At 44.8% G+C, this 22,691-nt stretch overlaps 1 protein-coding gene across 1 annotated transcript in view; it reads left to right on the top strand.

Annotated features, from left to right (window-relative positions):
• The window catches only part of RPA1 (replication protein A1), a 44,075-nt gene extending 40,961 nt beyond the window's left edge, over positions 1-3,114 (top strand). Inside the window, exons 16-17 of the mRNA XM_081029099.1 lie at positions 580-666; positions 2,125-3,114. Coding sequence (XP_080885225.1) covers positions 580-666; positions 2,125-2,229 — 192 coding nt within the window. The 3' untranslated portion in view covers positions 2,230-3,114. The remainder of the gene's footprint in view (positions 1-579; positions 667-2,124) is intronic.
• The last annotated feature ends 19,577 nt before the right edge of the window (positions 3,115-22,691 follow it).

Below are 22,691 nucleotides of genomic sequence, written 5' to 3'. Positions count from 1 at the left end.
GAAATCATGTATATGGCAACGTGAACTTTGTTCTGAGTGGTTTTTATAATTCTTAATTTATAGTGAAGATTCTGGGTCTCAGATCTATTTCATCACAAACTTTTGAAGTTTAGAAATGTGTTTCCTAGAAGTGTTTCAAATTTTTTATTGTGGTAAAATATTCATAACATAAAATTTAACCATGTTTAAGTGTAAATTCAGTGACATTAATACATTCACATTGTTGTACAACCATCACCACCATCCATCTCCAGAACTTTTTCATCTCCCCAAATTGAAACTCTATACCCATTAAACACTAATGCCCTTTTCCCACCACCCCCATTTCTGTCAACCACCGTTTTACTTTATGTCCCTATAAATTTGACTGCTCTGGCTGGAGTATTTTAATTTTTAATAAAATTCTACTTAAACAGTTTTATGTAATGAAATATCACCTGTAGTCATTCCTGAGCATTTCAAACCACTGGGGTGATAATTTTCTCAGATTTTTTTTTCAACGTCTTTTTTAAAGTCTAATAGATATTTTGAAATGGTTCACTAGTATTCAAGCCTAAAGTTTTATATTTCTTTTTGCAGAATGAGCAAGCATTTGAGGAAATTTTCCAGAATGCCAACTTTCGATCTTTCATATTCAGGATCAGGGTCAAACTAGAGACCTACAATGTAAGTAAGGTCACCCGGGCTGCAGAAGGGTTAGCAGTGGGAAACTGCAGTGGGTCACCCACAACAAATGACAATAGTAGCTGTCAGTTTATTGCTTACAGACCCAATGCTAAGTATCCTGCATGTATTATTACTGAATCTTCCCATCACTGAGATACCATTATTATCCTCGTTTTCAGATGAGGAAATGGACTTAGAGGTTAAGTGCCTTGTCCATGGTTGGGCATCTCGGGGGAGGGAAAAATGCTACATAGCTTTTCAGTTCATGTCCTGACAGAGGCTGATAATGTGTCTAATAGACTCACGTGTTCCACGAGGTTTGGGTTCTAAAGTCAGAGTATGAAACAAAGACCACATGTAGTTAAAATTCCCTTGAATTAAATTGCCTACAACATCATTTAATTGTATGGTCATTATAAAACAGTATTTATTGAGCACTTACTAATCTGCCAGATACCGCTCTGCACCCTTTACTTTTCATAAATCATCTCACTTGATCCTGACAGAAATCCTATATGTAGGAACTATTGTTATCCCAATTTCACCAAGGCAAAATGTCGCCATCCAGAGAATAAGTAACTTGCCTAAAGCCATATGCTAGCAAGTGGCAGAGCTAAGATTCCAACCCAGGCAGTCCAAGTTCAGAGCTTTGCTTAACCATGCTTAGAAATATGACTGTGTTGAGCAATTACTGTGCATGCTCAAGTGTATGAGCCCCGGAGCTAGACTCTGCAGTCTTTCTGGGCATCACCCCATTCTGCCTCCAAAGGTACTATTCAGTCTTAATGAATGAGTGAGGAGGGAGAATTCTGAGAACATCTCTACTTGTTTCAGCGTTAACTCGTTCTATTTTGTTATTAGACCTTCATTTTCATACCTGGTGATAGATGTGTTTGTTTTTATAAAGCATTAAGTGCATGGGGTGGAGTCAGGGATTTATAGGTCCATTCAGTCCCCTTGTGGTATGGACAGGAAAGGACATGGTATGGCAGAGAGGTCGCCTCTTGCAGAGCTGAGATGGGACCCAAACCAGGTCATTCTCCTCTGCCACAGCAGCTTTTTCTTTCACACCATACCCAGCTTTCAAAACTAGCTGTGTGGCTTTAGGCAAGTCCCTTATCTTCTCTGGATTCCTATTTCTCCCTCTGTAAGGAGAATAAATTGAACTTTATAAGCCCTTGAAGGTCACTCCCCCACTTGTATTCTAGGTTTTTGAGTATTTGGGAGCATGAGGAAAGGATGCAAGGGGCCTGTGTTGCAAGAGGCTTCTGTCCACTGTCCCAGTGCCAGAAATTCTGGACTTCGCTCTCACTTGCAATTGTTTCTTTATTAGAATTTCTGAACTCTGAATCCAGCATGTGTTTGTGTTTTCTCCTGCTGGGATCATTGAAGCAATGGGAGGTTGTCACCACTGCTTCATGCACAGGTTTTCACAAAACTGCTTTTCTCTTCTCAAAGGATGAGTCTCGAATTAAGGCCACTGTGATGGACGTGAAGCCTGTGGACTACAGAGAATATGGCAGAAGGCTGATCATGAGCATCAGGAGAAATGCAGTAATGTGAGAAGAGCAGTGGTGATTGGGCAGATGTTTGCAAATAAAGAACTGAAATGAAACTGATTTCTTCTCACCCCCTGTGTGACAATTTCGCATTAGCTACACAGTGCCTAGTGCCGCTTTATGGTGGACTAAGCAATTTCCTCTCTTATGTGCATCTTGGAACCCATTGGTAAGCGAAGGAGAGTATACTCAGATGGCGGTGGTATAAACAGTCAGACCGAAGGGCTTAGCCGGCGGGTAGTGTAGTACCAGTCCCTCTGTCCTCAGGCTTTTGTCAGTTTTATTAAGATGTCATTATCTTCAAGCAGGAATTATGTCACAAGTAATTGACCCTAAATCTGCAGACGGTAAAATAAATTATGTAACTAGGGTTTCTGCTTCTCTAGTGGTGACACCTTCACAACTTAGGTTCCTTCTCAGGAGAGAGAGCTGAAAAGTGGTTGTGCGGAACCTGGTATTTTAGTAAGCGAGTCTTCCTAGAGTTCAAAGGCTCTCTTTCTAGAGGTGCCACATAGTTGTTCATGCTTGGAATGGCAATAGGGGAGAATGATTAATCAAAGACATATCTTTTATATCTGAAGACTATCCTTCCTTTAGGGTTTAATAGACCAAGTCAGATGGGTCTGATATTAATCAAAATTGTCTCTTCTGAGGAAGGCTGATAAGCATTGACTTGCTGTCCCCTAGGGACTTCCAGGCAACTACAAAGCGTTGCTTTAGTTTTCACTTCAATTAATGTTGCATTTTGGTTGGTGAATGTATACTTACTCTACCTGTACATATTTCTTGCGTTTGTGATTCATTTCCTGATTAAAGTTGTTAAGAGGGATTTTGAAGGAAAAAGGCTTTGGTTTCCCTTGCTTTGTCTTAATAAACAGTTTATTCTTTGCTTGTGGATCCTACTTTCTTTGAATGCAGAGGGTTCTTGTAACTGTAAAGCAATTAATTAGCCTTCATAATAAATATTCACTTGGGGGAGATGTTAACTCATTACACACTCGGAGATTAGTCCAAGGCACGGAGATCATTCTTCCTAATATTTGCAACCCTGAAATGCATCTTTAAAAGAATGAAAACACTAAAAACAAAAAGCCACTGTGCCCACGAATGCTGATGATCTGGCACATTGGGATTTTATTGATGTTTACACAGCAGTCTAACACCAACCAGGCTTTGAAATGTGTACAGACAGTGAGCTGGTAAGAAAACAGTAATTATACTACTGGGCTTTTCAGTCAGCAAGAGCATGCTTGCTCTGAGTGTTCCTAATCATATTCATTATCTATCCGGTTGCTGCAACCCACCGCTTGGCATTTGCTGCACATCTTCTCCAAGTACCCAGGCAGCGTTGTAGGCAGCCGACAGCGGTAGGACCTGGGTTTTGATTGTGGAAGTGCGCATGTGGAGGCCCTCTGTGGAGCTGTAGAGTCACGATCTCCTGTCCGTTTCATCCTGAGCAGCCCTCTTTTGGGAGGAACCAGCCTGCTCTAGGTAGGATGGCTCCCACTGCTCAGAAGAGACATAGAGGATCTTTTTCTCAGGCCCACTAATTGGACACGTTCTAATCCCAGAAGATGGTCAGTGGGCTGCACTTGATTTTCTAGCTAAGGCCTCACCGATTTTTGTGGAAGTTCTTTTCTGTCTGACCTTGCTTATACTCGTAAAGCACTGACTAGGAAATTACAGTCTTCAGACACTACTCTGGATTGACAAATGGTGGGTTGGAAGTGCTCATCTAGCTTCCTTCCAGTCCAGCAACCAGTCTTTTATATCCACCACTCCCAGCGGTCCCTCTCTCCCCACATGTCTGTCTGTGTCTACCCCACGAGGAAAACTGACTAGCAGTGTTACTGTGACGCGCTCGTCTCAAGGGATTGTACCAGTCACTGTAAGTTCTCGACGACCCATGTGCTGGAACCAGCACATCCACGTGGATGTGATTAGAAATCCACGAGGGAGCAGGAAGGGATGTTCTGATAGAGGACGGCTCCCTCTAGGGAGGGTGTTTAGCAGATTTCCCTACTAAAAATTGGATCACCAGTAGAGGAGCCTCAGAAATTGGCTCCACTGTTATGCTTTGAAGAGATTTAGGTCCCTGAGGATTGCCTAAATAGATTCTGGCCCATAGTTCTTAGAATTCTCTTGGATATAGTGTAGCGTACCTCAAAAAGGCTGTTCATGTTGTTCTATTTCTCATCTTTCACTTAGGGATCAGTGTTTATTTTGTGTCCGCCATGACGTCAGCATTAAGCAATTAGGAAAAAAATCTAATAATTTCGCCTCTATTTTAAATGGTTCTTGGATTCCCTCCAGTCTCATTGTGAAGGAGGCAAGACAAAAAGGGGGGATAATAATCTGATTTCTGTCCATATTTTTAGTGTTCTATGCTTTCATTAAAGCCTTGCGAGTCTCTAGTGTGCTGTTCTGACTTTTTTGAACTGCAGGGTCAAAACTTTCCCCCTCCTCCGTTTTCCCTCCCCCCGAGTGGCCTGTCTTCAAAAAGGATAAATAATATTGATCGTGGTATTTAATACACTAATGAAACCCATGGTTATTGACTACATAATTAATATACTGTCTAAAAGTGAACTTTGGCAGCCCAGTACATAAAGGTTTATATTGACTTGTGTTTCTTTGGCGTTACGCCTTCCAAGGTTTTATTTATAGAAAACGAAACAGGTTTTCGGTCTCCTTCTCTTCACTTGTTAGAAGGCCAGTATACCCCCAGTAAATTGATTGTTTCCTTATCTCAAAGAGAGGATTTCTTCCCTACCCTCACCCCTACCACCATCTTTTTATGTGGTCTGTTAGCGCTTAGATTTATAGTCCACTCTGTTGGTAGAGTTCTAGCTGTATAAACACTTTTACTGAGTGAGTATATTTTATTATTAAGCTGATGGTAAGGATTATTAGTGTCTGTTAAAAAAAAGGAAAGGAATGGGGACTATTTGGATCATTGATTATTTCTTATATGAGTAATCCATGTCCGTTGTAGAAAAGTAACCTGCAGATAAGAAAACAAATGACCCATATCCCACCAGTCAGCAAGACCCACTTGTGTAGCTGACTACTTTTTTCTATGCATGTAACTATAGTTTCAATAAAAAATGGAATTATACTATGTATACTTTTCTGCTAGCATGGACATCTTTTCTATTTCAATAAAAATAGATCTGCCTAATTTTAATTGGTATTTGGCTATATGGATGTGTAAATGTATTGAGCCAATCCACTTTTGCTGGATGCGTATACTTTCTAATTGTTATCCTAAGCTCAGCAGCCAAGCATGCATTCTTTGTGGCACTGTGAAAATGTATGCCCTCTTTTCTTGTTCTCTTAGATTCTCTGATAGCTTTCCTTTGCTTTAGTTTAGTGTTGACCCCTGTAATCCTGTACACCATCAAGGGCTCGCAGGTAATTTGAGCAGGTCCTAGAATCCTCTGGAGCAAAAGCAGGTAGGCTAATGTGAGGAGGAGATGGGAAAAGAAGGCTTTGGAGCCCTAAGTGGTTCATCCCACCTACCACAGATGAAGAGGAGAGGCCTGAACACTCTTGTTTTCTGCTAGTGTGGCAGAAATGGCTTCTTGAGAACACATTTGATTTGCTTTAGAAGTCAACCTGATTCTTTATCTAAATCGATTAACGATTATTAAATCTTTAAATTTGTGATAGTGGTTTGTTAAGTCGTTGAGAAAATTATATAGCACTTGTCTTTTTAATTAGTTTCAGGTGTGTAGCATTTGTCTTCATTGATGACCTGTTCTACCCTCTTTCTAGGTGATTTTTAAATCATGATACCTTGTCCCCAAGAATTGGTCTGTTTGGAGCAAGGCTCGGAGCTAAGTAGTAAAATCACAGGTCACATTAAAATTAGTAAATGAAGAAAGAGATCACCGGAGACTGGAATCATCAGGAAACATTTCACAAAGAGTTGGGTGATTTAACATGTTCGTTGCAACGTTCGTCTAGAGTCGATATTTCCATGCCACTGACTGTGGCGTTTGACTTTACCCCACGAGTTCAGTGTTCCAGAAAGGCAGTTTAGGAAAGCAGGTGTACATTTTTCTATATTTCTGTGTTTTTCAAGAATGAATAACTAGGAAATTTTTGTACTTTAAGCATTTATTTTAATAAAATATGGCACCTTCACTGTATTTACTTAAAAATGTAATTACTGTAATTATTTTCTGTGGATTTTTGACACATTTTGGAGGACAAACTTGAAATCAGTTAACGCAGTGAAAAGGTTAAGACACACACAGATTGTAGCCTTTACGTAGATCAAGGGGTGCCTGATCTAAATGGAAGAATGTGCAACACCTGATAATCTATAGTTACCACTGAGGGATGAAGCCGTGTAGATAACCACGGAAGTTAGGTAGACAGTACCAAAGGAAACTGGGTTCCTGGTGTGAATGTCTGACCATGGATGGCATACGAGGACTTGTATTCTCTATTGCCAGACCCCTAACTCTTGCAATTGGGTTTGTCCTAAGAGTCTGTGACTGGCCAGTGACATGTAGGTATACTTGAGACTTTGAACCAACCACCTGGCCATTTTTAACAGCCTTCCCGCTTTGCCAGGCTCTTACATAAATGGCTGTCACCTTGCTTCCCCTCCTTAGCTATTGATAAATCTCAAAATGCATCACTTTCAAGAAAAGAGTTTTTTCTGCCTTCAATATAGATAGACGCTGTGAAAAACAATCCCACCTGCCTTGGGAGAAATATTTATACCCAATTCAAAAGGAATCATGCAAACTTTTAATAATTGTGAGCCATCCTTATAAAATCACCCCTGCTCCCTAGTGTATCACCCAGTTGGTAATTGGAAGATTGTGCTGTCATTAAAAGTGACAACTTCCTCAGATAACACTGTTGGTGCTTGTAAAATGTAGATAACTCAGCCTATATTTAACGTGTGTGGTGCAGCTTCCTTTCAATAGTTAGGTAACCTAGGGGCTGGTGCCTGGTAAGGGGGGGGCGGGGGCTCCCTGCAGGGAGCAGCAACTTTGAGCTCACGAATGCCCTCCCTGAAATGGAGTCAGAACAACCTAGACTTTTAAAAAATAAGCCCCAATTTGACTCTCATCTCTCCTCTCACAGTTGACACTGCTGTTCACGTTGAAGTTTATTTATATCTTCAGTCAGCCATGGTACAGAGGTCATTTCTATTGGCCTAAAATTTTAGAGGCTTCTGTGTTTGCCTAGGAAAGCTGATCTCCCCAGCACTCCGCTTGGAATGCAAAACTCGTCTCATGTAGAAGCTTTTCTGCCTCCATAGCACCCCTATTCCCACCTCCACCACCAATTTCTTCCTCCACTATTTATTTAAAATTCGAATAGCTCTAGAAGGTGCATCTCTGTAAATGAGCTCTCCTCCTCTAATGGGTTCTCTCCAGGCAGCAAACCTTCCATAAAGGAGCCACTAATTAAGCAGAAAACGGTTTGTCTTGCTTAGCCACGTTCCATGAATCTAGCAGTCAATTTAGAAGATGGCAACATCCTTTATAGCTATGATTTTAATATTCTTTTGTCTTTCAGCCAGCAAGTAGGGTGTGTGTGTGTGTGTGTGTGTGTGTGTGTATTCCTGTTCCTGTCTTCCTCTCTATCTTTAAGAGGAAGATGCGTTTCCATGGACTTTTATTTTTACGAAAACCCTTATTAAAGTACTCTTGAAGGATCAAACCCACGCCGAGCCTTCCTGGTTGGAGAGTGATGCTGTGGGAAACCGTGTGGATTTACAGTAGAGGCACGCACAGGCGTTCAGGGAAGGTACCTGTCAGTCAGACGAGCCTTGTGTGGTGAGAGGCCTGGATGGCCTCCTCTGGTCTGAGGGAGAATTGAAGGTGTTAGCAGGCTTGCCCAGGCGGCATCACTCCCGGGGGGGGGGGGGGGGCGGGGGGGAGTATGCATGCCACCGCTTCATACGGCACATGCCTCCTCACAGAACCTTTAGCTCCTGGAGCCATGTCTCATTTTGTGTGTGTTATTAAAGTGCAGGCGGCTAGGAAAAGCAGAGCCCTCTTAATTAGAGAGCAACATTCTTGCATGGTAGTCATGTTCCGTTCGTGGCATAATTGTCACAGCAAATTACCGGTTAGGTTAAATATTGAGCTGGGAGTCCTCGGAGCTCCACCCCGCCCTCCCCACCCGCTCCTACCCTCACCATCACCTGCTATCCTGCACTTCTAACTTGATCTTCTGCCAAGTGGTAGCTTTTAAGTGAGGCTTAGAGAAGATACACTTTTCAGCGGGAGCAATAAATCTGGCTTTGGGCAAGTTGTAGGATGCCAGGAACATCTGAATGAGGGGTGCAATTTTTGCTTGGTGTGTGGGGGTGTGTGCTGGGTCATGTACGGATCTAACTCCAGCTATAAAACTACTAGTTGGTCAGTGTCTAACGTGGGTGTCTCTAATGTGAAGACCCTATTTGAGATGCCACAAGAAATGCAAAGGAAATAGAAGACTTAGTTCCTTCTCTAAATTTTAATCCAAGAGGGCGAGACCCTCAAGACGCAAGAATGCTTCATAAACAAAGCAAGATGGAGTATGTGGTGTGGGAAAGGAGTTTGGTGGAGATGAGGGTAGAGAATCTGGTGGACGCAGTCACAAAACTTGTGAGCTGTAAAGGTGATAAAAATAGATTGGCAGGGAGAAAAGGGAAGTCCATTTCAAGCTGAAGGGATGGCACACCTCTAGGCAGGGGAGTGGGAGAAAGTAAACGGTGCAGGTGATACCAAGGGAATTAGCTTGGTTCAAGTGCAGATTTTTGTGGAGAAATAATAAATGAGGTTGCTAAACATCAGGAGAGCGGCCTGGACCTTGATTTTCTTGGGGCTTACTACTTAAGCCGTTAGGAATGCAGGTCCCGGCGAGAGTCCTTTGTCTTTCATTGACCTTTCCGTTGCTCCTAGAGCTGGCATTCTGGCCAGCCAGGTACCTGGGCAGATTGTTCCAGTGCAGCCTGCTCTGCTTAGCCAACTAAATAGCTGAGGAAATCCTGCAGGGAATGTTATTGGAGTGTTGTACACTCAATTCCTCACAAGCTTCATGCTGGGCTGCTCATTTTCTTTGGACAAAGATAGACTGGCTCCCTCTCTTGTTGATGGAATGAAAATTCTCTCTTGCATTATGGCTCCTGTGATAACTTTGGTGGCAGTGGTGTGGGGATAATGAAGTGTCTCTTAATGGCTCTAGTTAAACCCAGTAATATCACTCTATCAACCTTCAGCGGGCTGTGGGAATCTAACCCAGTTTCGTATTCCTAAATGTCTAAAACCTGCCCCTGGCATCTTCAAGGAGCTAATAAGGAGCCAGCCGTCACTCTTCTGTTTCCTGGAGCATATTTATAAGCCAGTGCTAATTTCTTGACTCCAGAATTATGTCTCTTCCAATTCCAGCTCCCCAGCCTGAGGTCAATGTCCTTGGATAAACTTGGGAAGTCAAAGTTATTTCGGCCACAACATCACCGTTCTCTGTCTCTTAGCTATTGGCGTGCTGGTTTAGTACCCCCAAAGGAAGAGAACTCATTATATTCTGCAAAGTGGGGAAATGAATTTGCTTCAGGACTGGCCTATGTCTAATTAACCCAGTCTGTAAGCAGAGTTTGCTCCGTGTGTGAGGCGCGTGTGCACGTGTATGGTGTGTGTGCACATGCGTGTGCCATATGCATATATATGCCCTTGGCTACAATAATATGCTCGGCAATGACTGCTCTTCATTCAGGTTGGCCCATTGCAGTTCTGCTCTCAAGAGAACTGGTGGACGTAGCCACCCTACATCCTCCCTGCCTTCCTAAATATACCCCATATTCACCCCCAAACAGAGAAGTAGCCAGGTGAGATAGGAATGTCAAGGCAACTTTTTGATGCATGTGAATGAATTAGGAAATGGAGGCCACATGCTGAGACAGGAAGAGGAAGTGGGGAGGGACTAGGAGAAAATGTCTAGATGGGGACAGAGGTCATTTTGACCTAAATTAAATAATGGAAATGACAATTATGAACATCAATGAGAGCCTCATGCGGCTGCCAGAACTACATGACCATGACAAATGGCTCTCCTGGGAAATGGGGTGCAGCCTCCTCTCCTGGAAGTCGGGTAGAAGGGGGTCTCTCCACCAACCAGAAGCAAGAGGCAGGGCCTGCTGCTGCCTAATTTAGCCTGGAAGTTAAAAATCACTGGAGCAGTTTATGGAAACACCAGAGTGAGCTGTGGTGCAGGATCCAGAGATGATGGCATAAATGTTTCAAATGTGCTCAGGGTAATTAGTTTTGAATTACCATGTGCATATTTTAAACATTTAAATGATCATCCCAGGTTTTCGAAAACAGTTTCACAGGGCTTCTTGTCACTCCCCCTCCCAGTGTGGCCTCCCCACGGGAAAGCAACTGGCGGGGCCGCTCTGGATGGAGTCAGTTCTGCGGCTTCAGCGAGAAGAGGAGCAGCGGGAGCCGAACTAAACCCTCGGATAAAGGGGGATTAGGCTGTAGCCCTGGGTCCTGGCAAAGCCAGCTCGCCCAGGACTTTCCTTCCTCCAAGCCAATGTCGGCTATGCCAGTTTTTCAAAACAATTTGTTCAGCTTTTAAGTTTTTCATTGTGCGTGAAAATGCAATTTCATCTGGGTAACCTTTTTTCCCCCCCATTTTGTTTTATGAAGACGTGGACAGCTGGGAAACCTGAAGGATGATCAGGTAGGAATCATCCAGGTAGGAATGCCAAGTGGTACTTTAAACCAGTGACCACGTTCCCCAGTCAGTCAGAGCAAGCTGCTTTCCAGCAACTTCAATCTCCTCGGGGTTTGGCCCAGAATGCAAACAATAATTTCTAAAATCCCAAATTCAGTAAACAGGGTTAAGGGCAAAGGTTTTTCTGTCACACCCCCTCGAGCCACCCTACCTCCTACTGGAGTTGTTAAAGGAGGTGTCCTCCGGGATCTTACAGAGGACCTTTGGGCTTTGTGGGGGGGGGGGGGCTGGTGTGTGCAGTCAGGTCTTGAACTTCATGGACCTAAATTTAGAGTAGCGGCTTAGAAAAGCTGCCCGGCATCCTTTTCTCCCTATTAAGTGCTGTGTCTCCAGCAGGGGGCGCTAGGAGAATAAAAACTGAGCCAGTGCCAAGGATCCGTGAGTGGGAGCTATCTGTGCTAAGATCCTGATTGAATGAAAATTGTTCATTATGCAAACTGTCTGGTTCAATACACAGAGGCGGCCCCCAGGCACAAACCCCAAGTAGTTGCTTTTTCTCTCCCCAGATTAAAACATATGAATTGCTTTGATGTAATCTTATAACAAAGCCTAATAGAAATTTTATTTCTTCTGAAGTTCCCTGTCATTTCTTATTGCCCCCCTTCTTCTGTCCTATTAATACCCTTTCAGTCGGGGATATGCGGCTCAGTGTAGACTATTTGAGGAAGGGAGCAGTGTGGTTTTCCTCAGCAGTGGCCCGGGTTATTTAAATACAGTTACACTGCTTGCAATACACTTAATCTCTTGGGTTCCCCCCACCACACTGCTATTTATCATTTTAATGGAATGCTACAGAATATCACATTATGCAATGTGTTTAAATTGATAAATTATATTAGAAAAATATAAGATAGGATTTTTTAATGGTAAGTGGGTTTTTATAGAAATATTTTCTCATTAGTAGATCAGCTGCTTGCAGGGTAGAAATTGTAAGGATTTGGGAATAAGCTATATTTATGACCTATTTGGCTAATTAAAATTAAAGTATAATTTTAGCATGAAGTTCCTATAAGACTTTACAGGAAGGGTGGAGGAAGAAACTTGCCCAAATCCAGTTACTTTTAAATGTCAGTTGCCATAACAACTTCACATGAGCCATATTTTTGCTTGAAAATTCTTTTTAGGATTCGGTTGCTATAATAATTTGCTTCAGCACTTTTTAGGAGACATATTTTTCCATTTTCCTTTTGTGATAATTTCAAGGCTTTTAGTACTGTAACAAAAATGACCACGTAAAGCTCAATTTTTTCTTTCTCCATGTACAGGACCAGAATGCCACCCCCCCCCCAAAATTGAACTGTGGGCTATAAGGAATTCTGCAAGGTGGGCTGTCCCAGGACCCAGGGGGAAAGGGCAAATTCTGGATGTCCGTTGCTGCAGGAGCCAGTGCCGTTCTGGGTGGGAATTATTAAGCCAACAGAATGTTTTGAAGTGTGACTGTTCAGCTTTTCTGTGTCCTGGGGTTTTGCACACACAAAGACCAGTCTGACCCTCAGAAGGAAGCATGGGTCCGCTCTTGTATTCTCACGACCTGTCGGCTGCCATCAACTTGTTGGTCACTTGGAACTACTGGCATTTGAGACCGAGTGAGGCAATCCCCAAAGTATTTACTTAGAAGCTAAGTGGTAGCTCAGTAAAGTTCAGTGCCCTTTCTTTCTCTGTTTGACTGTTAACCTTAATTCATTAGACAATGTGACCTTGGGGAAGCCGCCTGCATCTAAGATCTCTTCTGGTTACAGGCACACCAGAGGGGAGATGGTACTGCCAGCCTCTCCCGGGCTGACACTGTCATTGCCTAAGGCAATCTCATGCTCCCAAGGTAAAGCTCTTGCAAGTGGGAAGAACACTTAATTTCAAAGACTTCTGGTCCTATCTTCTTGAAGGAACTTGGGCATTCTTGCTCATCTCCGTGTTCCTAGTGGAAGCTGTAATCAAGTCTCTGACTGGACCCCACCATGGTTTTAGTGACCACAGCTCCTCTTCCTGGGCCTTGCCTTGGTCCTTCTCTCCCTCTCCCATCCTTCTTTGTCCTACCCCAACTCTTCGGTGGGATGTTGAATTGTTATATCTTTCTTGGGACTCTGAAACTCGCAAAGGGACAGTAGGGCTCCTACAAGGAGGATAGTAAAGAAAAAGGGAACATGATTGCTGTCCTGCCTCCCCCCCTGGGGTCTCCCACAGGGCAGCTCACATCACTTCCTGTTGTCCTTACCTTTGCAGTGAGGGTAACATCTGCCCCCCACCTTATAGGGTGGAAGTAAGAATCAAATGCAATGATATGTGGGAAAGAGAAAGCATACTTTCCATAAGTGTGCAAGGAATAATTATGTGTTCTCCTCTGGGTGAACCAGACTTTGGAGGTACAGCACTTATACTCTAGAAAAATCAGCTGGGCTGGCACTGAGCTGCTCTTTCCAAATCTTAGTGATGTGCCTCTGGTAAAGGTTTGGAGATGTTCAACCTTGTGATTGTTCTGTACATGTCCACTGAAATGCAATACTTGATATTTCTCGAGCACCAGTTGTGTTTTTTGTTTTTGTTGTTGTTTTCCCTGAGTGTAACTGTATTATATGTTCAGGGAAATTGAAATAAAACATTACTGCTTGGTTTAGATGTGCAGCTGGAGTTTCTGCTTCATCCTCACCCTCCCTGGAGGACTTGCATCCTTTCCCCACTTTCCAGGCCTCAGGCACAAGAAGCGGACTGATCCTTCACCCATGAGAGAGTCAGTGTGGAGGCGAGACAATGTGAGGACTCTGTGGACGGACAGATGTGGGTTCAAATCCCACATCTTCCACTTATCTGACTTCAGAATTCATCCCCTCATGTATAAAGCACAGATGTTAATAACGCATGCCTTTCAGGCCTGTTATGAAAATTAGAAATAATATACATGAAGCATCTAGCATAGAGTAGGCTTAATTTAAAAATCACCATGATGCTTGCTGTCCAAGCTTGTAGAAGGACTGAAATTCCTTTCGTTGGTCTGGCCCAGCTGCCAGTTCCCTGTGACCTCTGGGGGGATATTTTCATCCCCTTAGTTGATTAAAATGAGGCAGTTTCTGGGAGTCCAGTGGTGATCTTCATTTCTAGAACTCCCAAAGGCCAGTTTGGGATAGTGGGTGGCTGGCATTACAAATAAGTCAGTTTTGACCCAACCCGAGAAAGTGTTTTCTAATTATCAGCATGACCAATAACACACTAGGTCACTTTAGAATATAATGAGCTTCCACCCCTTTTCCATTAAGAAAAGACTTGTAAACATTTGCAGAACCCCTGAAGGAGAGGAGCCCTGTGATCTGCCATTGCAACTCAGATCTTTGGGTGAAGACCAACCTGAGGAAGAACATTCTGGCTTCAGTGTTTGGCCTGAGATGCCTTGTGGGTCAGGTGCTCAGCAGTTGCCTGCCGTCTTAGAAACTGCCTCAGAGAAAAGGTCCTCAGGGCTGAGTGACACTAAGATGAGGAAAGGTTTTTGAAAGGTGTGGGCCTGGCTTTAAAGAAAGGTTCAGTGTCCCCATGGCTTTGTTACAGGGCCAAAATCACAGGTGCCTCAAGGGCAGGCAGAGGGTCCAATGGGAGAAGGCATTGCCCTGGGAGCAGTTCTCCAGATGTTTTTGGCTGTCATAGTGAGTTGAATGGTGACTCCCCAAAAGAAAGGTCAAACAGAACATGTAAATGTGACTTTATTTGGCAAGAAGGTCTTTGCAGTTGTAATTATGTTAAGGATCTTGAGAGGAGATCTTCTTGAATTAGGGTGGACCCAAAATACAATGAGAAGTGTCCTGAGAAAAGAAGAGAGGAGAGGAGGGGGAGGGGAGGGGAGAAGGTGGGGTGGGGAGAAGACAGGAGAAAAGAGGATACATAGAGAAGTTAATTGTGAAGACAGAAGCAGAGATTGGAGTGATGCGTTCACAAACCAAGGAACACCAAGGGTAGCTACCAGGAAATAAGAGAAAGGTGTGGAAGAGATTCTGTCTCTACCTCCAGAAGAAAACAATCCTATCAATGCCATGATTTCAGATTTGTGGCTTCCAAAACCAGAGAGAATAAATGTTGGTGATTGTCAGCCACCCAGTTTGTGGTTATTTGTTTCAGCAGCCCTAAGAAACAAATACGACTGTTCTGCCATCTTGAATTATCTCATGCTTTTTCAGCTGGGTCAGTGAGGGGAGCCATGGGCTCACTGTTTCCACGAACTACTGGGATCCCTTGCTCTTGGGGTGTTCTGTTAGACTCCTCAGCTCACTGTACTCACTCTTCTCTGTCCCCAAATGCTTCCTGGTGTCTACTCTGTTCTGCATCACGTACAATTGTGTCATCTTCTTAGTGGCTGGGGTTTTATTGCTTAATGACATCTGCGCCACAGCACGAAGGCACACAGGCCACCAGCACAAGCCCATACCCCACCCCCAAAAAAACACAAAAAAACACCACATCACCCACAAGAAGAACATTTTCGAAAATCACCTAAAAAGAAAAAGTAGCATCAAGCATGCAATAAACAGCTTTCAGCCACAGTCTGCCAGTCATAAATTTAATCTGTTTTGACCTGCACACAGTTGTTTGTTTTCCTCTCCTTTCTTCAGCTGGCAGCGGCCAAATGCCCATTGTCACTGGCAGTGAGTTTTCATGTTGAAAAATACTTTAATGAGAGAGTTGGCACCACCTTCCGCACCTCAGTGGGTATGATTCCCTCAACAAAGTTTTTAGTTAAGGAGTTTAGGGGTTTTGATCTCAAAAGCACTAGGGAGATAAGCTGGAAGACCCCGCAGTGACATTCCTTTGGAAACAAGCATGAGGCAAGCAGCATCCGTTTTCCAAAAGTTGCAGATCAGCCTGCCAGACGTCTGGAGGGTTGAGGAGGCTATTACTCCAGCCCACCCAACGCAACCCCACCCCAGCCCCCTGCCCTCTTCTGGGAGAACCCCTGAACCCCTGGGTATGCTAATTTGAGCTACGGTGGTCCATCCGGCTTTTCAGAAAGACACGTTTCTTTGTGTAGCCAGGATTAGCATGGAAATAGAGACATCATTCTTTAGGGGACCTCTGTTGACATCTCCCTCACACATCAGTATTGGGGAATCGGTCCCTGGGCTGTGCTCTGCGGAGACAGGACACATTCATTCTGCCTCCTGGCAAGTGGTACCAAGGAACTCTCACATTGGACCCTGTCACTACAGAATGTCAAACCTGGCCGTCGCGATTCTCCAAACCAGGGTCGGATGCTTGAGGAACAGCAGGCTTTCTAATTCTCGGGACTAATAAGAACCTTGTAAACCTTTTTCCTTTCTCCCCCTCTCCCCCGCCACCTCCTTTTAATGTTGTTTTCTGTCTGTGTGAAAGGACCAAGCATTAAATGCTGCCAAAAATGAAAGGAGTTGTCAAAAGTCAGAAAAGAAGGGGCAAATCCAGTGCTACCCCCAACAGAGATAGCTGTAAGGTGGGTCATGACCCGTGCCCGCTCCTCAGCAGGTGCTGTGCCTGTGCCAGCCTGACTGCCACCAGTCTGCGGCCCTGCGTGGTCACGAAGAACTCACGCACCAGGGTACTCCTTAAATGATGCCACATTTAAACAACATCCATTTACCTTCCATGCACTTCTGCTTCACGTCTCAATTATCAGCAGACTTTGACTTCCAAGGAAGCCTCTTCTGCCCATGGAATCGATTTCCTCCTTCTCCCATGGAGATGGCTGTGGTCTCATGAGTACAGTGGGGGGCAGCTCATTTTGTGACAACAGATCGTGACCCAGGGGAGAAGGTTGTGATCCCTAACGCAAGAGAGCTGCTGGGAGAGGGAGGGTCCCTTCTGCAGCATGAAGTATAAATATGATGGTTGCTGTCTCTTTCATGGGAAGTAAATAAATCAGTTCCATGTAGATTCGAGAGGTGGCTGGTGAGGCTTTGTACTTACACAGCGTCCTGAACCTGGCCTCTTCAGAGCATCTCAGAGGTTGGTTCATTATGCCTCCCACCCGCCTTCTGAGGGCGGGAGGTGGAGAGAATTATTATCTCTTCTCTGAAAACCAAGCGACTGAGAGAGGTTAAGAGGCTGTAAGTTGGGAGGAGAAGGCGCCAGTCCCAGCAGCCCATCCAGTGTTTCTACCAATAGATCATGCTCCACTTAGAAGCAAGTAATTGTCAGGTAACCTATTTTTCGGGGGCTAATTTCAGCGTATGAGGGCTTTGTCTCCTCGGTATATTCCTTTACGTGAAAAATGTATGAGCTTATGGAGCAGCAAAGAATGATTTTAATCATGTGCCATGCTTATCTGGGGGCCCAGGGGCCGAGCAAGAGAGGATGGGAGGATCTGACCCAGCCCAGCCCCCAGCCCCACCTGAATGGAGTCCCTTCGGCACATGGATGAAAAGTTGGAAGGGGAAATGTGTTATGTATGTGGAATCATGAGGCTTATGGACTTAGGTTTCATGAAAATGTGGATCTGGGATCGTTTTCTCATTAGGAATCTGTTGCCTGAGCATCATGAGGAAGGGCTCGGCCCAGGTCCAGTAGCCTGATGCTTTGGCCTTGGGTTCTGCTCAGCAGCCGTGCTGAGGCAGTGGAGCAGCAGGTGAGGTTTGCAAAGGGGTGGAAAGTACCTGAGCTTTTGTCTTCCCTGGTCTGGAATTCAACCCTAACTGTAGGATGGGAAAGCCAGGCAGTGAAGAAGGGATGAGTTTCAGAACCCAGAAGGGCAGCACGTTAGACTTTATCTGCAGTTCTGCTGCCACACACTGGACTGTCCAGGGCCTCCTCATCCCAAACCCTGAAGGTCTCTGGGGTGCCTGAGAATGAGGGGTGACAGCAGGCAAGTGCCAGCAGAACTCTGTCGTGTGCGTTACCAAGGAGCAGGTAAACAGAGGAAACTGCCTTCCACATCCTCAAAGGCCAATTTCCTCCAACCCCAGCCAGTGTGCAGAGCCAGCACCAAGTCCCACATGGCAGGGTGGCCGGCTTGGTATCTCACCAGTGGCAGGGCAGATTGGTGCAAACCCAGCACCTCCAGGTACCCGGGGAGAGTGTGCAGCTCCTTCTCCCCAGGAAGACACATCTGGACATGCCTGCCTGGGCATCACCTCCGCCTGTTACTTGTCCCCAGATGAAGAGAGGAAGCGGTAGGAGGCCTGGTCCCTGATTACTCAGCCCAAAGCTGCAGGGCCCAGACTGATCCCAGCTATACTGGGCGGGCCTGTGGGGACAGAATAGTACGTGGTTAGCACTGTTGCAGGTACCTGCACCATTATAACTATCGGACTCGCTCTTGGCCCCCACTTCCATCCCTCCCCTTCATTCTCTCCCTTCTCCTCCTCCCCCTTCTCTCTCTTTTTTTTCTCACTCAGCCTCTCTGCTGAATTCTGCATTGACATCAGCACTTCCAAAAACAACAACAAAGGAAAGTAGGTCACTGGCAGTTCCAGGTCGGAGCTGTGCCCTGGTGCCAGCTGAGTTGGGGGTGCAGCCCATCTCACAGAGAACAGAGGGACGCCCCAAATTCTGTGCCCACTGCTTTAGAAATAGAGCTTGGTTCTCCCCACCCCATATTCTTAGGGGGAGAGGGTAGGTATGCGCATGCATGTGTACTATGCGTTTTCACACTGGTTCACAGATGGGGCAAGGTTGGGGTTCCTGCACCACAAGTAACACTCCACACATTTGCTCTGGTTCTGGCCCTGGTCCAATGTTGGGGTTCCAGGGATCCGGCTGCACACACCCAGTCTTGTAAGTGGGAAGCCGGCCTGCAAATACATGTTTATTCACACACATGTGTGCACAGGCCCAAGGCTCTGCCTTCTCTGCCCTCTTCCTTGGAGGTTTCACACGTAATATTTCCTCTGCTCTCTACGGTCATGGAACTCCCAGTTCTACTTGAAAGATTACCCAACACGCTAATTGGGACTCCTGCTATGATTAAAAAGAAATTTCAGATTAGAGTCGCCATGCCATAGAGCTCAGGAAGAAAACAGCTCTTTATAAACCCAGCAGGAGCACACTTTCCGGGGTTTATTTTTTTTCTAACTTTGAAAGAAACTGCCGCTAGCTGTTGTTTTGCCCACGACAAGTCAAGTACAAATAGCCACCAGGTAGGGCCCAAACTATAAAGAGAGGGGCACTTGCGAGGAGATAAAATTGTAGCTTTCCCCCTCTATTTATTTTTATTTCCCCCCCTCTTTTTAACAACCACCATAATGGAGGTGTCTGTAATGGAGGTGTCATATGTCTGTAAGCCTAGATCCTTCCTCAGCCAGAACCTTTGGCCTCCTGACTTGCAAGATGCCTCCATTCATCCTGGGTCAGACTTTGCCCAGGATAAAGCTTTTATGAGCAGGTGAGGGTGAGGAGCACATTTCAATCAAGCTCCCTGAAGCGATTAGCTCTGGAGGTCCCCAGAGGTGGCTGGGAGGAGAGATTGAAGCTGTGGTCAGTAAGGGGCTGGCACAGCAGCGAGGGCAGCACTTCTGAATGACTTTACTTGCAAGGCTGAGCTCATCACATTGATACTTTTAGATCTCATTAGGTTGGGAAGGGCGGGTGCACATTGTACCAAGTTCCCCTGGGCATCTTACCTTTTAAAGCATCTCCTCTTGTTTCAAGAGGGAAAAAGTCCTCCTAACTCCTTTTCTACCCTGACCATCAGTCCCAAGCATGAGCCCCTTAGTTCAGATTTTAAAACTTTAATGTTGAGCCCATACACTCCTCGAAAGGAACCGTTCGGCTTTATGTAAATAAAGTGTCTCCTTAATACCGGCTTCATCAAAAGACCCAGGAAAAGAACATCAATGTTTGCTGATGGAAAAGTATAATTGTTTTTAAGAATAATTGGCTAATTATTGCAGATAATTGCCAGCAAGTAACAGAGAGGCAGGTAATAAAGGGAAAGGAGGCCACATGAAGATATGAAGGGGTTGGCATAGGTAAGCAGGCCCCTCAGCCTGGGTGGGGTGGGGTTGAGGCCAGGAGGATGTAAGGCGAGGACCACACTGCCCGACTCCTCCAAAACCACTGTCCCCGGAGTCTGGGATTCCCCAGAGCAATAAAATTCTAGAAAGAATTTGGAAGGCCGAGCTGGGGTGGCCAACATCTTATTTGGCCAACTAGAGACATGGCGAAACAACAAGCTGTTATGCACCCATATCAATTCATTAAAAAGAAAAAAAAGATCTTTTAAGGCACCCCTCTCCTTCTCCCAACCAAAAATAGGGACGCAATTTCAGAAGGATTATCTTTACATTGAATAAATTTGGCTTAATGAAAAGCTCCCTACATTAATGTTTCATTGCAAATAGGTAAAATCACAATTACAGGCTCCCCTGGTCTTCAGACTGGCATTTGGAAACCACTGTTCCCAGAAAGCTTTGCTTCTGCCAGTGGCCATAGCTTTGGGAATGAAGAGGAAGCAGAGAGCCTGGTTTATTAATAAAATGCTGTTGCCATCTTCTTCTGGTAGTCTCTCAACCCTTTTTTCACCCCTATTTCCTTTGTGTGAGAGAGTGGGGGGTAGACAATTTGGTCACAGGCAAGTTGGTCAAAAACTACTATTCCCACCACAGATTTTGTAGCTTTTCCTGCCTATGTTGTCCTTACAGCCAATGGTGTCAGCCCAGAGACAGAGCGCCGCCTATGGGTCAGTGCTGGGAGGTGCAGCAAAGCCTAGGATTTAATTAGTGTGAGTCTGTCTACATCAGCAGTTATTAACCCAAATTTTTGAGGATCTGAGGGAAAGCTCTCTCTAGAAACCTATGCTTTCCTGGAAAGCCAAGCATCAAATTCCGGGAGGTTGGTGGTTACACGCCTCCCTTATTCCTCCCAACTCTGGCATAAACTCTGGTTAAGAACCCTCAGTCTGGGCAAACATTTCTCAGTCCAATGATAAATTTACACTAAAAATCCTAATGTTTCATTCAGAAATATCTAAGCAAAAGTGTGACCATTCATATCTTTGTTCCTGTCGGAAGCTTTATTTTATCTTATCAAAGTTATTTAAACATAAGAAAACTCTACCTAAATAGGTAAAGAAAATGTCATTAACTGAAAATAAATTTGGACTTGAAAAGGCACAATAACATGAAGTTATGCAAGATGGTATCACTGGAGAAAACTGGGTGAAGAGTGTAGGGGACCTCCCTGTCCATTTTTTTCTTCTTTTTTTGGTCTCTCTGTGGTGGGCGGACTTCTTATGAACCTATATTATTTCCAAGTAAAGTTTTTTAAAGAAAAAAAATGTTACTAAGATAAATTGAAAAAAGTTCTATTACTTATGATAAATTAATACATGAAGAAGTGGTTGCCTGTTACATTTTTAAGGCCAATTTGCTATTAGACAATTTAAAATTGGAAACAAAGTGTAAAAAGTCATGAAAATACTCCAAACAAGCAAAGCAGACATATTTGACTGAAAATTATTATGACGGTTTTAAGTTAATTTTCCAAATGAACAAAAACAACCAAAAGAAAATATAAATTCCCAGCCTAGTCCCAAGTTTCACAGGAAGCTCTGAGGCAAGGCCAAAAATCGATGATCAGAAATGTTTGAAGCACGAAGAGTTGTGAAGGGGCAGCCAGATGGCTCAGTTGGTTAAAGCGCGAGCTCTGAACAACAGGGTTGCTGGTTCAATTCCCTCATAGGATGGTGGGTTGTGCCCCCTGCAACTAAAGATTGAAAACAGCGACTGGACTTGGAGCTGAGCTGCGCCCTCCACAACTAGATTGAAGGACAATGACTTGGAGCTGATGAGTCCTGGAGAAACACATTGTTCCCCAATATTCCAAAAAAAAAAAAAATGCAGCTGCTTGAGTGGGGCAGCTGGGAAGATACCCGTGTCATGTTTGAACATAGGAACCCCCTCGTGCTTCTGACAGGCCTGATTGTCAACTTCAACTAGCCCTTTGCCCCACTGCCTCCCTTTCCCATGGTGGAAGGAATTCCCCTCATGTGCCCTGCAAGATGTAAGTGCAAGTTGTGGTTCTGCCAGCTCCTTCAGTCACCAGGTTGGGGACTCCAGTGACCTGCTTTGGGAAAGCTTAAGGGGTCAGGAAAGCAAAGACAGCCTCTAGGAAAAGCTCCTGACTTCCTCCCTCAGGCTTTTGCAAATCAATTCTTCTAAGCTTGAAATTCCTGGGGGTGAGAAGGGAGAGTTGGGTCACCTAGGGTGGTCCTACTCTTAGGCATGGGTTGCATGGGATGGGGGTCTCCACGTAGGGCTGTGTTGGGGAAGAACCCCATCTTGGATTCAGCAGCTTGGGTTTGAATAACCAGGAGACCCATTTCTTCCACTGCATAAAGGGAATTGTAATCAAATCTCCTCAGAGGTGACACTTCCCAGTTTGATATGAGGTGTGTCTCCGAGGAGACCTTAAAAATCTGAAACACTACCCAGTTCTAAGTTGCTTTTTCATTTTCACTTATCACTGACCTTAGGAGATGAAATGGATGAGGAAGAAAGAACTGTAAGAAGATAGGGCCGTGGGCTGGCTGAAGCCTGTCCCAGGGGTGGAAGTGGGTCAGCGGCTCTGTGAAATGAAGCTGTCTCCGAGCTAGCAGGCCAAGAAGTGGGCCAGAGAGGCAGTTCCTGCAGCTCCTTGTCGGTGGACGCTGGGGAGGCTGAGGCCAATGTCAGGCCCAGCATGAGATTGGTGGGGTTGGAGAGAGAGACTAGTAAGGCAGCAGGAGTGATTATAGGGCGAACTTCCCTGCAGACATCACTTGTGAGGCTG

The sequence above is a fragment of the Rhinolophus hipposideros genome, assembly GCF_964194185.1.
Source record: "Rhinolophus hipposideros genome assembly, chromosome: 20".
NCBI classification, from domain to species: domain Eukaryota; kingdom Metazoa; phylum Chordata; class Mammalia; order Chiroptera; family Rhinolophidae; genus Rhinolophus; species Rhinolophus hipposideros.
This window is presented reverse-complemented; position numbering and strand designations above follow the sequence as displayed.